Source organism: Aythya marila (genome assembly GCF_965140915.1).
Source record: "Aythya marila genome assembly, chromosome: 20".
Taxonomy (NCBI): domain Eukaryota; kingdom Metazoa; phylum Chordata; class Aves; order Anseriformes; family Anatidae; genus Aythya; species Aythya marila.
In genome coordinates, this window is record NC_139061.1 from 5,859,203 (window position 1) to 5,873,788 (window position 14,586).

At 45.8% G+C, this 14,586-nt stretch overlaps 1 protein-coding gene across 2 annotated transcripts; it reads right to left on the reverse strand.

Annotated features, from left to right (window-relative positions):
* Nucleotides 1–35: 35 nt before the first annotated feature.
* On the reverse strand, nucleotides 36–13,841 carry GUSB (glucuronidase beta; the record flags this gene model as incomplete). 2 transcript variants are annotated; one of them, XM_082776534.1, is made up of 12 exons in its annotated part: nucleotides 36–2,036; nucleotides 3,291–3,426; nucleotides 4,343–4,519; nucleotides 6,038–6,122; nucleotides 7,294–7,440; nucleotides 7,833–8,011; nucleotides 8,832–8,984; nucleotides 9,870–10,057; nucleotides 10,573–10,715; nucleotides 11,202–11,383; nucleotides 11,847–12,029; nucleotides 13,605–13,841. In XM_082776534.1, 12 exons carry the CDS (start codon nucleotides 13,839–13,841, stop codon nucleotides 1,882–1,884), a joined length of 1,965 nt encoding a protein of 654 aa, XP_082632660.1. In that variant the 3' UTR covers nucleotides 36–1,881. The 2 variants fall into 2 exon arrangements, with proteins under 2 accessions (XP_082632660.1, XP_082632661.1); XM_082776535.1 differs by lacking the exon at nucleotides 11,847–12,029 and having other exon boundaries at nucleotides 13,605–13,825.
* Between the last annotated feature and the right edge of the window lie 745 nt (nucleotides 13,842–14,586).

The window sequence follows — 14,586 nt, forward strand, 5'->3', positions numbered from 1 at the left end:
GGAGGAAGGAAGGGAACTTCTGGGGAAGGGTTGGATAGGCGGGCTGGGTTTGCAATTGCACTGAGCTGTTAAGAACAAGCAGGAACTGATACTCTGAAGTATGTGCTTACCATACATGTGCATATTAAACTTTGCATATGTTTTGCTGGACTGAATGAACGTTATCTCTTTCTCTTCTGCAACTGCAAGCCCTGTGTATGTCATAATGATCTGAGCTCGTTTGTAATGCATTAACAATGTTAAATCTTTATTTTCACGTGGCAGCTGTTGGTATGTCATGCTGTCTGTTGAAAGGGGGAAGAAAATGGTTTAAAAAAAATGACTAGAGAGCAAGAAGTTGAAATGGATTTTGAACACTGGAAGTGGGCTTAAATACTGTTCACTCTTGTATCAGGTTACATTTGAGCAAGTGTCTTTTTAATGTGGATAGACCCTTATATTCTGTATTTTTAGTTAATTAGAAAATCTGTAAACCTAGCACGAGAGTAACCATCAGGAATGTTGATAGTATGTTCTTTCTTTTCCTTTAGATGTTCAAGAAATATTGTTTCGAAGTCTGCAGTAAACATGTATGTTGTTGTTCTGCATGTGGCAATGCAAAGTGTTGTTGGTCCCTAATCACATTTAAAGGAACAAATTTGGCTGCCACCGCACAACACAAGCAAATATTTTGTTTATATTGGCAGATGTTTTAGTTACTTTCTTGAGGTACTAACGGAAGAGCCAATTGCAGAAAAAGTAAGCATAGCAGCAGGTTCACACAGTTAGCAGTGAATTGGAATAATGAGACTATGTAACTGCCTCAACTTCCAAAACTCAGAAGGCAGCCTCTGTTTCTGTGGTTCTGCTGTGGGTAATGCTGCTGTTGGGACAATCCCAAGAGCTTGCAGTAAGTTTGCAAACCAAGTATCCTGGGCTCTTCTGTGAGTACTGGTACAATCTGTTACAGTCTAAAGCCTGGCCTTTGGAGTTCTCTATCACTGGGGTGCAGCCTGAAAGGGAAGTTACTGCATGACGTTACTGTGTAAAGTAGCATGTGCACATCAATTTACACCTGATCCTACCCCTGAATGATTCAGGCCAGCATCAAGAAGGCGTAGATGAAATTTGCCCCCGAGAATGCTGTTACTGTAGTGCGTAGTGAGAACTGAATATGAAGGAAGCTCTTCCATGCTGGAAGGTAAAACTGCATCTAATAGCAGCAATTCTGATACTGTGATTTAATAGTTCTAAACAAAGGTCAGTTGATGTAGTACCGACCTATCCAACATACTCCACCTTGCTGCTATAGTATGAATTCCATACTGTATCGGAGTATGTTGGGTAGCCTGACAGGAGTGGTTCACACCCTTCCTGGATGCTGTTAGCTCTCAGAATCTCTCAGCCAGCCACAAGCGTTCTGTCCAGCTTTAAATACAAGAAGTTATATAAATTGTCTGTAATCCTGTGGCCGATACGCTGTTATCTGAGTAGTAACAGATAGGGGAGGATAACTGGAAAACCTCACTCACATTGGAAGGATGTGATGCTCATTTAGAGTAGCTTGGATTTTTGAAGGCGTCAGCATTGTTTTCTGTTGTGTGTTTTTTCTTTTTAATTTTTATTTTTTTTGCTATAAACAGATACCTCAGTTAGGATCTCTCTAACTTAGCTCCTTGAAACTGAATATTCGTTTTGCTACCCGGAAACAGGAAGCCTACAGATATGGCTAAGCATAGAAAAACTGATGTTTCTGATCTGCTTTGTGTCATAGTAACTACTTCAGGTGCAGTAGAAATTGCATTAGACTTGCAAGACTTGTGTCAGGCGTAAATGTTATTTAAACAGAAATTTAATGAAAAAGTTCTGCATAGTACTCAGCTGTTATACCTTTTCATTTCATCATAGAAAGAGGATATGTGATTTCATTATAGGAGGAAGACAGCTTGATTCATTTGCAATCTTCCAGTATCTCTCTCTCAGAACAAACGCAGCTGACTTGGGTTGACGCTGGCGGGTAAATATTCCTTTCTTGTTCCCCAAAACACGTGTGGTCCCTGTAGAGAAGTTACAAAACAAAGTATATACAAAATGCTCTTATATTCCCCCATTGCAAATTGTTTCAACGTATGTACTAAATCAGGTTAGGTGGAAGAGACCTATGCACTGTTTTTCCTATACAACAGGGAACCGTTGTGTTCAAGGTACAACGGGGAACTTGGCAATATAATTTGCATGATCTTGGCAAGATCGACTGATAAAAGTGAGCAATAGAGCTGCAATTCATTGTGTTTACAACTGGAAGTCGGTGACAGTTAATTCAGGTATGCCCATTAACTTCATCAGTATTATATTTACAGCAGATGCTCCTTCTGCCTTTAGTGCCACCTCGTAACCTGATGGTGAAGACGTCAACTACTAATTGTTTTGCTGTACTATCCTTTAGTGATGTCCATATCCTTTTTGCCTATTTTAGCCTTCATAGGAAACTAGAAAAAATGATTTCAACACACAGAGACTGGAACTGCATATGTGTACTTAAATTTGTCTACATCTTTCCATCATCCTATTTGAAACTTGTATTACTTTTCTGACTGCTTCTGTGATGACTTAACTTTTTAATACCTATGTTGGTGCTCAAAAAATGATTCTTAAAGGTGTTTCTCTGAAATGAACACTGACTGTTCACTACCCTAACTTGCTGCAGGTGGCATATGCATAACTGGTTCCTTAATAGGTCTCCTTCTGAGTTGTAATAATTTAATTGCTGTGTGATTGTCTGCACTGTAGTGCCCCATACCTGGCAAATGCACTTACCTTTAATTAATAGTGGATTCAGCATCAAGGTAGACCATTGTCTACCATTGTGACATCTGGCCCTCCATTGCTAAACCTCAATACCAAGTTAATAATACATTATTTGAGGTGCCCCATTATTAAGGGCAGTTATAGATGATATAAGCTAACTGAGACTCTGAACTGAGGAATGCCAAGAAAGAGACATAATCTGTCTGCTCACAAGCTTCCCTTGCATTCTGCCCTAGGGCACTGTCCTGTGTTCTGGCTAGTATTTTGCAGGTGAAAAACTGTGAGAGAGCTGGAGAGAGAGGATGCACTAACCCCTTGCAGAACCTTCCCTCCTGGTTCTAGTTATGCTGGGCTGCTGTCACAGAAACCAGCTATATTCTGTCCTCATAAGGAGAGGATCCCTTTTTCGTACCCTACAGCACGGTATGCTTTCTGTGTGTCATAAACCAGCTTCAACTTGCAGGAAGGATGGAGAATTGCCTAGGATATAAATATAAGCTTACCTTGATTAGTCATGAAATCGGCGAAGTTCCAGATGAGCTCCCCAATCACGTACTCTTTCCTCTTTTTGTCAAAAACAGAGTGGTACTCTCTCAGCATAGCTTTCTGATACTCCTCGCTGAACATAAGAGGTGGATCCTACAGCCAAGAAAAAGAGATGGCCTTGAGTGAAGGTGACAGTTAATCTCAGCAAAGGCTCCATGTTCACTTCTCTTTACTGGAGACCTGCTTCCTGAGGACAAGCTTTACAGGTGCTCAGTCTTTTCATTGCCATTGCATTTACAATGGCTATTTAGTGAAGATCAGCAATTACTGAAATTGCAAAGGGAAATGCATCAAATACTAATGTAAGGGACATCTGGGGAAAATCTGTGGTTTTGCTTTGTAATGGTGCTTTATGATCAGGATGGGAGTGGCATCTCCTTCTGTGTGGGCTGGTGTCATGAAATGAATAAATGTCCACTCTCCAGTGTTCTATCTTCCAGTTAGGAATTTTCTACAAATGCCAAAGTACGGATTTCTGAATGCCTCTTTTAGAGGTTTACATGGAGTAAGTTTAAATTGACAATTACCGATAGCACAGTTGCCAGAATGGTTAATTGTAAAGGGAAACACACTGTAGCTTAGGACCCAAAGAGAAGTGTTACTTGTTCCACACAGGGAGTGGAGCTAATACCAGCAGTCAGCACTGTTGAAAACTGCTTGCCTAGTGGAAAATGCAGGAGAGAATGGCTTTGGCTCTAGAAGTCAAAACTGGTATTCTTATCTCCTGTGAATGAGAACTTAATAGCACCATGCAAAATGCTCACTGATTATTTTTTTTCTTACCAACAACTAAAAAGTTAGGTAGAACCTTACCTCTTTGTTAGTCAGTGGCAAAGCTCATTGCTTTCAGTGAAGCACGATTACAATCCTGAGTCTTTTGGACTTTGATCTAATGCATCTTAAAATTAAGTAGTCAGGCTCGTTGGTACCAATTCTTTCTAATTAGATTTTGCTGAGACCCTTTAGGAAGAGCAGTGATTCTTCCAACTAAGGCATCTACAACACTTACGCTGTGAAGTCCAGGAACTGAGTCAGCTCCGTATTCACTCTGGATAATAGGTTTTTGGTAGGTTTTATACCAGTTCTCAAACTGTGCTGTGAGTTGCAGTGGAATAACTTCCAGATGGCCTGGGTCGTGATACCAGGAGAAGTAGCTATTTACACAAATTACATCCACGTAAGGAGCCTACAAGAAATAAAGGTAGGAATGGTTTGTCATGGAGCTCAGTGTAAGCAGTCTTCATTCATAAACTAAATCTTGGTTTCACAGAATTCAGTTTTGTTACCTGTAGAATAATGCCTTTTGTCCCATTCTTAAGACCCTCCCAACATGACATGTTTCCCAGAAAGGAAAAAAAAATTAACAAGGCAATGGTGTATTTGGCGTTTCCTTACAGACTTAAGTCACAGCAAAGAGTTAAACAAGAACAACCCATTTAATCCTTAGGTTTGTTACAAGTTTCAGAGTTTTGAAGATGTCTCTGGCTTGCTGGTACTTGTAGACATACTGAATATTGGAATGTGATGGTCAAGTTAGTAGTCAACTACTTTGACTAGCAACTAAATTTGTGCATCAATGGTGCAATACTAAAAAAAAAAAAAAGCATTCTGCAAGTTATATGCCATTTCTACCACATGGGCAGTATGATAGAAGGGCACAAAGCCCCCTAAAGATAAAGTGATGTTGTATGTAACTTGTTCAATGTTCTCTTAACATGTTTTGTAATAAAAGAAAAAAGTTCTAATATCACAGCAGCGTATGAGATCTGTTCTTTGGTTTTGTTTTTCTGTGTTTCCTCATGCTTGTCAGAATGTGGTGGTGGGGCTGAGATGGTCTGTGTGTGCCTGATGTAACAGCAGGATCCAGGAGCAGGATCCTTCCCAAGTAAAGCCTCCAGGATCTTTTCCTGGGGTGGGGAGGCAGAGACCCCTCAGTTACAGAAGGCCATTCCTGCTAACTGGAGGAGAGCTTCAAATGTTTCTATGATTCTATAACCTGTAGCAGGGACAGATGGTAGCATCACATCTACCTAACCTACAAACTCACCTTCTAACAGTGTTGATTGTACACCAGTGACACAAAGTATTAAAACCACTTTGAAAAATCAAAAGTGAGGTAGGAACTACCCCTGAGACCAATTTGTGTGTGCTACAGATGCTTCATTCATGCTATGGCCAGCTTGAAGCACAGGCAGCCAAGGAAAGTACCTTTCATCTAATTACGCAGCGCCAGGGTTCCAATTACAAAGCTGAACTTGGGCTAGAAGAGCTTTTTAGATTATTCGACGTTAACAGACATCTGCCAAAGATGAGCTAGAGCAATTTAAAGCAGGAATTAAGGCAAAGTTTCCTTCTTCAGACTCCCACAAAGGCTGTTAGCATTTTAAGAGGTTTAAGCTTTGGTCTAATTGCAAATGGGAAGCCTGAGCATTAACAGACGTGATCACAGGAATAGCAAATCATCACCATGCTACCAGAACCCAGGGGGTGATCCTGTGCACTTGACTCAAGATAACTCCTCTTTTCTCTTACAGACTTTTTGGCTGCCTACAGTGATGGTGTACAGTAATAGAAACTAAAATGTAAGTTTTCTTCTGCCTTCCCTTAAATATCATTAGAGCATTTGGCAAGGTGAGGAAAAGGACCATAAAGCAACTGACAAGAAATGTAATATATGAATTAAAAATGCTAGAAATTAACTTACACCACGATCAACAGCATAGTTGGTATCGGTCACAAAGGTTACAGGTCTGGTGGGATCGAGAGCTTTAGTGTGAGCTACCAATGTCCTGTTCGTAAACAATAAAACAAAGAGTTCAACAAGAGCATGGAGAAGCAATGTGGCCAAGCACAACCTCACCTTCCCAAGCTCCTTGTCTTTTTACCCACCTCAGACATACGGAGCTTCTTTCAATTTAGTAGGCAGAGTATCTTTAAGTAAATACTGCAGGACACTGAATGATTATCTGCTACAATGTGCCTGCAATTCTAGCCAGTTCTGTAGAGTACAAATATGATGGGAGACCTTTATCTGTCACAAAGTTAATGTTATCCCACCTGAAAAGGAGCAGAGTGGAAGGACACCAAACACAGGTGTACTTTAACTTTTCTGTTGGGGCCAGGAGTTGTTGGAGAAGGGGCAAAAAAAAAAAAAAAAAAAAAAGTGAGAAGGTGATGGGAAGCTTCAGAACAACTCTGGGGATGTTTCTCCAAAAAACATTAAGCCCTAGGCCTATGCCACAGAAGACAAAGCAGGCTGGCTGCTGTTAAGGAGACATTAAGTGAGACGAAGAATGGGAAGGTCAAACTCTGCTGCTACCTCAGCACTGCAGGAGGGTGCTGGACCATTCTGAGGAATGAAAATTCACAGCTCTCAATGAGCCTAGAGCTACCAATGACAGTCTGCTACCCAATTTCAGAGATTACTCTTGGCTATCCAAAGCTTAAATCTTTTTAAAGATAAAACCGAGGGGTCTGTAGGGACTCAAAGCAGTGGCTTCAAAGTGGGGTGTCACTAACACCTGCAGAACAAATAACTAGCACTAGCTAAAGAAACTCATCTACAGAATTAAAAGCCAAATATTTTATAACTTTACTGTAATTTTCAGACTTAAAGAATTTAGCACTTGTCTTCTTTAGGCAGGACCAAGGAACGACCCATTCCCATCAGGTCTGCTTTTGCTTGACCCTTAACTCAGAAGAGATGCTCAGACCAAATGGAATCCTGGTAATTTTGGAGATGTTTACTGATTCAGAAACAACAGGTTGAGACCATTATGTGGTCCTGGACATCAGTTCAACATATGCAGCAGCTACGCTTTTAGTTTGCATCTGTCAGTACTGTCTCAGAGTTCGTACAAAACGCTGGCCTTTTCTTTATTACTTCTCTGTACCATCCCAAGGCATGAAGATGTATCACTTGCCAAGATTGAAGCCTCAGCCCTGTGTGCAAGCACTTACTTGAAGTAGTAAGCTGCTGGGGGCAGCTCTGCTGCCGGCTCGTTGGCTACTGACCACATCACAACTGACGGCCTGTTCTTATCCCTGCGGATCAGCTCCTCCATCACAACAAGGTGATGCTGCAGTGACTTGTTCCCAAAGCTCTCACTGAAAAGGAAACAAGGCCAGGTGAGGATACAAAAGCCATCCCGTTTGACTGTCTGATAACTCGGGGGGTGTGTAAGCACAGCTGAGCCTCAAAACCAAATACAGCTTCTGCCCTATTTCCCCAAAGCTTGCTGCACAGTTCAGGGCCGTGATTCAGACTCGTTAATCAAGCCAGATCTGACGACGCAATGCCCATGTGGCAAAACGCCCTCTGGTTGCCCAACCTCTCTGGTCACACGTGGCATTGGGGGAAGCTTCAAAATGCAACGGGCCGATTTCTAAATAGAGCAAAGTACTTTCATTATCAGGGAGTTACAAGTTGCAGGACAGGAGGGGGAAGCTCGTGATAAGGATAAGAAAGAAACGTGGGGAAGGGTCTTTCATGCACTTACGGCATTTTAATCCCCACTCCCGGGCACTCGTCGATCACCACGATGCCATAGGCATCGCACAGGTCCATGATCTCCTCAGCATAGGGGTAGTGGCTGGTGCGGAAGGAGTTTGCCCCTAGCCAGCGGAGCAGGTTGAAGTCCTTCACGATCAGGGCCCAGTCGAGGCCTTTGCCACGGATCTGAGAGGGAAGACAGGAATGGCTTCTCCCTGCTTCTCCTCACACCTCTGCTGGGCAGCCCTCCTTCCTGCTTGCTCCCAGAGCATTTCCAGCCCCACGCACTGCCTCTAGCATCCCACAAGACCTCTCCGTGCAGTATTTGTCTTTCTGAGCACAACCCCATGCACAGCCACCAAGACACAGGGTGCTTGGAGAAGCAGCCCCAAGTGAGAACCTGCACTGCAGCCACCGGCTGTTTTGGGAGGTGCCCTGCCAGGCCACCCTCTCCCTCCACAGGGGTTCTCCATGAGGCAGGGCAGGGCTGAAAGGCCCCAGGTAGTGAGGAGAAGCCCTGAAGGAGCAGGTTCAGGGCTGGGCTGGCCCTGAGGTGAGCGGCACGGGTGGGGACGGAGCCTCCGGAGGGGCTGTGGGGCCTCCCTGTGGTCAGGCTGTGCCTCGCAGCCCTGAGGCTCAAACCTCCCTGCAGGAGACTTTGCCCCCTCTCATTTCTTGGGGAGGGAAACCGATGAAGTTGCTATTTCTGACTGGAAGTGTTGGCCAGGAGGTCGTTTAGATCCTCTGCCAACACAGCCTGGGCTTAGCCATACAACCTGAGAGGGGCGTTATGACTCTGGCAGGTCTGGTCATGGTGTCCCCTTATTATTAAAAATAATAATAATAATAAAGGCAGCACAGACCCGCACCCCTGGCAGCTCCCAACCTGGGAGAAGGGCGTGAGGAATCAGCCCCTTTGGGCAGAGAGGGGAACTGAGAGCAGGCATTGCCTTGGCAGCACCAAGCACAGTGCCGTTAGGTGCCCCAATGGGTGCCATGCACTTACGTCTGCATCCTCGTGCTTGTTGACCCCATGGAAGTAGAAGGGCTTGCCGTTGATGAGGAACTGCGTGCTGGTGACGTGGACGGTGCGGATGCCGACCGGGAGCGTGTATACGTCCTCCAGCAGCGCCTCATTTGCCTGCGCCTGCATTTTCACCTGCAGTCCCAAGGGGAAGACACACATGAGGTGCTGGGCTTCGCAAGGATCCCCTCTCCTTCCCCTCACGTGTAGGGGCTAGCCTGACCTCCCATCCACTTCCCAGCCCTTCCTCGCTGCCTGCTCCTCAGCACTGCTTCATCTACCTTTTGTGGTCCCTGCGTAGCTCTTCAGGAAGGAAGCAAGATCTGACTAAATGGAAAAGAGAAATCCAAGCTGGGAAAACTGAAGGATGAAGAATGAGGCCTGGATGACCCTTTTAGGGCATATTTTCCCCAAAAGCTTCTTTTTCCCTTATTCATCCAGCTGTTTCATTGCCCTGACAAGGCAGCGGTATGCCTTTTCTCCTCTGCACCTTGATACCAGGCAATGACTGAAATGTCTGCTCACAAAAGCCATGTTTCTGAGCCTCTGGAAACTCACAGCAGCTCATCTGCCCTCATTTGTGCATCTCAATATCACTGCTCCCCCTTGACTCACACGGTCTGCCAGGCTCTTTCTGTTGAACTTTCGTCCAGCAGAGTGGGAAGAAAGCTCATTGCACGGGGAAGCATGAGAAAGAGGCCAGCAGCCTCTCAGTTTATACGGTATCTCCTCCCCTATATTGTTTCAAACAGTCCTTTCGAAGGAGGTAGATAAGGCCATTCACGTGAGAGGCAAGCATCTGAGAGCGTGGGGTGCCCCCCTCTTCTCACCGACTGACCTTTCCATTTGGCACTAAGGAAGCTGGCAAAGCTTGATTTGATTACAGCACGATTAGCAATGCCATTCTAGCCATGTAAACAGGATCCAGAGGAGTAAGGAAGATGGGCCATGTGGCAGATCCTTAATGCTATTATATAGTGAGAGGAAATGCAGGCAGAAAGGAAGAAATGGCATTGTTACCTCTAAGAAGTAGCGGTATCCGGGGTTCTCGTGCATCAGATAAGGCCACCAAAGATTTGGATTTGAGACTTTTAACACTCCAGCTGGTCCATCGCCTGTAGCAACCACTCTTCCCTCTTGGTCACGTAAACTCAGGGACAAGGAATAGAGCGTGCTGCCGACTACTGATACCTGATATTGCACCTTTGCTAGTTCAGAGAACAACAAAAAGACAATCAGAGACTGGCATGAAAGGAAAAATACATGCATAAAACACTGGAAGGCTTTCACATACAGCAGCATTAAAAAGTCAGGGAGATGCAGAACAACAACAGAGAGGCACAAATTTTAAGAAGCATGACCTGTCTGTTTTGAGGTCTGGAAGTTTCCAGGAAGATTTGTGTATCACAGGTTTGGTACTTAGGGATAATCGTGCTTTAAGTGGCAGGAAGACTGCTGCCCCTTCTGAGAAATTCTACTTCTAGAAATAACTGTTTGTCCCTTCATTTTAAAGATAAGGTCTTGCAAGTACTTGTTTTTACTTCTTGCTTTGGAATTTTTATCATATTTTTGAAACTGCTGAGCTGTACAATAGACCAGCTGAGGTTAAAAAGAAAGCCACTAAGAAAGATATTCAATTGGACGCTTGCAGGATATTTTCTCTACTGCCCTTGTCATCTCCATTTGAAGCCTGAGGTAGCTGCTGTAATTGTTCTGAACCTACCAACACTCTCTGTTGAAGTAGTTGTCACAGTAATATCATCTATGTAGACAGAAGGAGTGGTGTAAAGCACAACCGGGCGATGGATTCCAGCATAATTAAAGAAATCAAACCTGATGTTCTGTACAAAATAGTTCTTGGGATACCTGAGTGAGCAAGACAGGAAAAATGGCCGCATTATGTTTCATTACACAAGAACTGAAGGCAGCATATGGATGCTAGCAATGTGCTAGTAAAACAGTCCTTACTGGATCTCTATTTCAGAACTGCTACTGATGCTATGCTGAAGGGGATTACCAGTTAACAAACATCTACTGCACTGAATAGGTTTGATCCTTCAGGATAGCAGGTACTTGCACTTCCAGCTGAATTGAAGCTTCTCAAATCTGCCATTGATTCAGCTTGGCAAATCACTTAATCTCAGTTCCCTGTGTATAAAACAGATGGAGTAGTTCAGTGTAAATCTCATAACACTGAAGCTTAAACTTCTCACTGCTTGACTGATGAGTTTTGGTCTACGTACAATCCATTATTTGTAGGTTTTATGGAGGGCCTTAGAACCAGCAGCTGAATAAATTCCCATTCTCTCATCCCTGGGTTAACCTCAGCAAGGCAGCACTTTAGCAACTCACCTTGTGCGGTCATTCATGTACTCAATTGACCCTGGAGGCAGAGTGTGAGGTGTCAGTGTGTTATTCAGTGCAACAGTGATGCGGCAGGGAATCTGCGGGCTGCCCTGGACGATGCTGCTTATATCTGCTTCAAAAGGGAGGTGGCCGCCTTCGTGCTCCACAACCTGCACTCCATTGACCCACTGCAACAGAAGACAGCCATGAGTCCAAGTGGTCAGGTTAGGTTTTTGTGGAAAGTTTAACAGTGAGACGGGAAGGAGTACAGCGACAGGCAGTTGGATTCCCAGTAACACCAGACTTTCTTCTAGGCTCTTATTCCTTGTGGGCTCAATCTGGCAGCCCTTCCTTACTGGGAGCTAAGTCTGCAAGAGTCACTGAGAGACTGTTTTGGGAAAATCGGTATTTTGTCCCTTCCAGGCCTGCAGCAAGGAAATGCTTTATTGACTAATCCTGTTACTGGAGGATCAGAGAAGAGAGCTGGGAAGCACAGCCAAGTTCTTGGCTGGCGGAAGATAATCAAGAGCTAAGAAAATCATAAACTGATATAAAAACCTTGGCAGAAACCTGTTCACTAAACAAGCCATGGGACAAATTTTAGCTCAACACGATCTTGGAAACACATGCACAATTATCCACGCAACGTACCACAACGGAGTAGTAATGGGCGCTCCCAAACCGGAGCACCACCCTGAGGTTGTCCTGAAGCCAGCGCTGAGGAAGCAGCACCTCCTTCTCATACCAAACCCAGCCGATGTAGTTCTCCAGGTTGGGGTCTTGAGTGATATCATTGAAGCTGGCAGGCACGGGCATGTCAATCACAGGACCAGTCTGGCAGGAATTGTACAGAAAAAGGGGAGAACAAATCATTTAAAAAAATAAAGTCTACTCTCCTGGCCATCCAACCTGACAGCCTCAGAAATCAAAATGCCTTTTGCAAGTGAAAATATCTGGAAAAACCTTTTAGAAACTAATGTGATCTGTCACAGGTCCTATGCAAGACCCACTTAATACTACACCGTGCTCCTACAGGATGAAGCTGCTCCTATCTTTTCCCCTCCTGGTTTGTAACGGGGAAATGCTTTCATTAATAGCTTTGGCACTATCAGAAGGGTAGGGGGGAAATGCCCAGGTGGATGTTCAGCCTGACAAAACATAGTTTCTCTTGCACAGCTCTAGCCTTTGGTGTGCAGTGCAGGCGTTGTGGCACCAGCTCATTGATGCAGGATGCTGCTCATCGGGCTATGAGCTGTGGCAGAATGGTGGCAGAAACTCAGGATGTTTTGGGACAGTGTCCCCAGGGAAGGACTATGGAGACTGAACATACTTAGGCTGAGAACAGCCTTTCTCACTCCCTAAAAGCAACATAGATTCCTGAGAATTACCATAGGGATAATTCACTGGCTTATTACTAACATAAGGATCACAGGCAGGCAGCGTAGTGTTGTAACACATTTAACTTTTTGGTAACCGGATTCTATTACACAAGAGAGCTGTTCATTTTTAGCACCTGCTGTGCTCGTGATGTTGCCGAAATGAGCACTGCAGCAGCCTGCAGCTGGGGAGCTTCCCCTTTCCTAAACGAGCTTTTCCACGAAGAGTGGAACGAGGAAGGTCTGGTTGCCCAGGGGCGAGCATCATGTGCGGGGCTGACTCAGCACCGAACTGCACCGGCACTGCAGAGAAATGCACCCCCCTTGGTAGACATCAGAAAATCCTAGCAGAAATTAAAAGACTTGGATGGTGAAGGGGGGTTTGTAGCATCTGATGCAGGATAACCTCTGTCTGGTGTGGCCATAACGTGCGTCTCCTTCAAGGAGATTCTCTGACCCTAAAATAGGGTGGGTGTATGCCCTTCAGCCCCATTAGCAGGGATGTTCTGCAGGACCCCTTTCTTCTGGCTCTCTCTTTTTGCTCTTTTTCTTCTAGCAGCACAGGGTCTCATCTCCCCTCTCCTTCCACAATTAGGCGAAAAAAGCAGCCAAAAGGCTGAAGAAGAACCCAAACATTTGCATGCGCAGAACCCACAACTTCCATAGGAGCGGGAAGGGGGTGAATTTCATCCCAAGCGTGCATCGGAGCAGGACAGGGATGAACTTAAGAGCAGACCCAAATCCAAGCGTGACTCCTCCGTGTGGGACAGGGGCTGAAGGGCGCCCTGCCCGGCCACATTTTAGGCAGTTTGGCTCTGCAGGGCGCAGGGGAGCGCTGTGTGAGAGCTCCTCGTGTGTGGAGCACCCTGCACCCAGCACCCCCGCAAGGGGAGGAGAAGCAGAAAATCACAGCAAAACGGGGCGACGGTGCCCGGGTTAGGGGATGAAGGGATAAAGAGATAAGGGAATAAGGAGATAAGAGAATTAGGAGATAAGGGGCTCCCCGCCCGCCCCCCTCACGCCCCCGCTGTACCTCCCTCAGCGGCCGGCGGTACCAGCGCTGCTCGAAGCCGGCGGCCCTGCCCGGCGAGAAATCGGCACGGAAGCTCCAGACGCCGCCGAGCTCCTTCAGCTCTCGGGAGGGGCTCTCCCGGGGGTACAGCATGCCGCCCACCGCCCCCCGGGACCCCCCGGCCGCCGGGACCGCCGCCAGCAGCGGTAAGAGCAGGCGGCAGAGCCCCGCCACACCGCCCGGCGCCGCCGCCGCCATTTTGGTTGTGGGCAGTGCCCGCTGGGGGGGATGGCTCTATCTGTGTCTGTCGTTTATTTATTCGTTCTTTTTATTTATTTATTTATTTCCCCCCCATAGTGGCTTGTTGAAGTGGGAGGTGCTGAAGCCGTCGGGGAGTGCTGAGCACCCGGCGGCACCTGGGGGCGGCCAGCAGGACGGTGCTGCAGTGCACAGCCCCATTGGGACTGACCCTGAAGCAGTGCTTCCCATGCCGGACACGTCCCTTGAGAACTGCCTCAGGAATAAAGCGGGACAGAAACAAGTCTCCCGGAGGCCAGGGAGGAAGAAAATACCACCTGATGGGTTTTAATCATACAGCACATTTATTTGTGGTTAGCAAGCTGACAGCAGGCCAGCTTATTGCACGGCAGTGAAAGGCTTAGTGACACATGAGATTATCAAAAAGCTGGAGGGACAAATATCAGGCACCTCTGATTATGATCTTTTTATTTAAGTAGGAGATTGAGACGTGATAATATGCAAAGACCACCTTCTTTCAAGCAGCAGGGCCCCACATTACTCAGCTCTGAACCCCAGGATGCTGGGCGGTAGCTGCTGGGAACAAGGGGAATTCTAGTCATCTAAAGCCTGTGTAGATACTGAGCAAAGATGACAAAATACAAACGGGGAGAAAGTCTGCAAGGAAAGGTTTGTGAGCTGGGGAGGCAGAGATGTCCATCTTCTGACCGTTGGTGTTAAATATTGCTGTCACCTCTTCACCTGA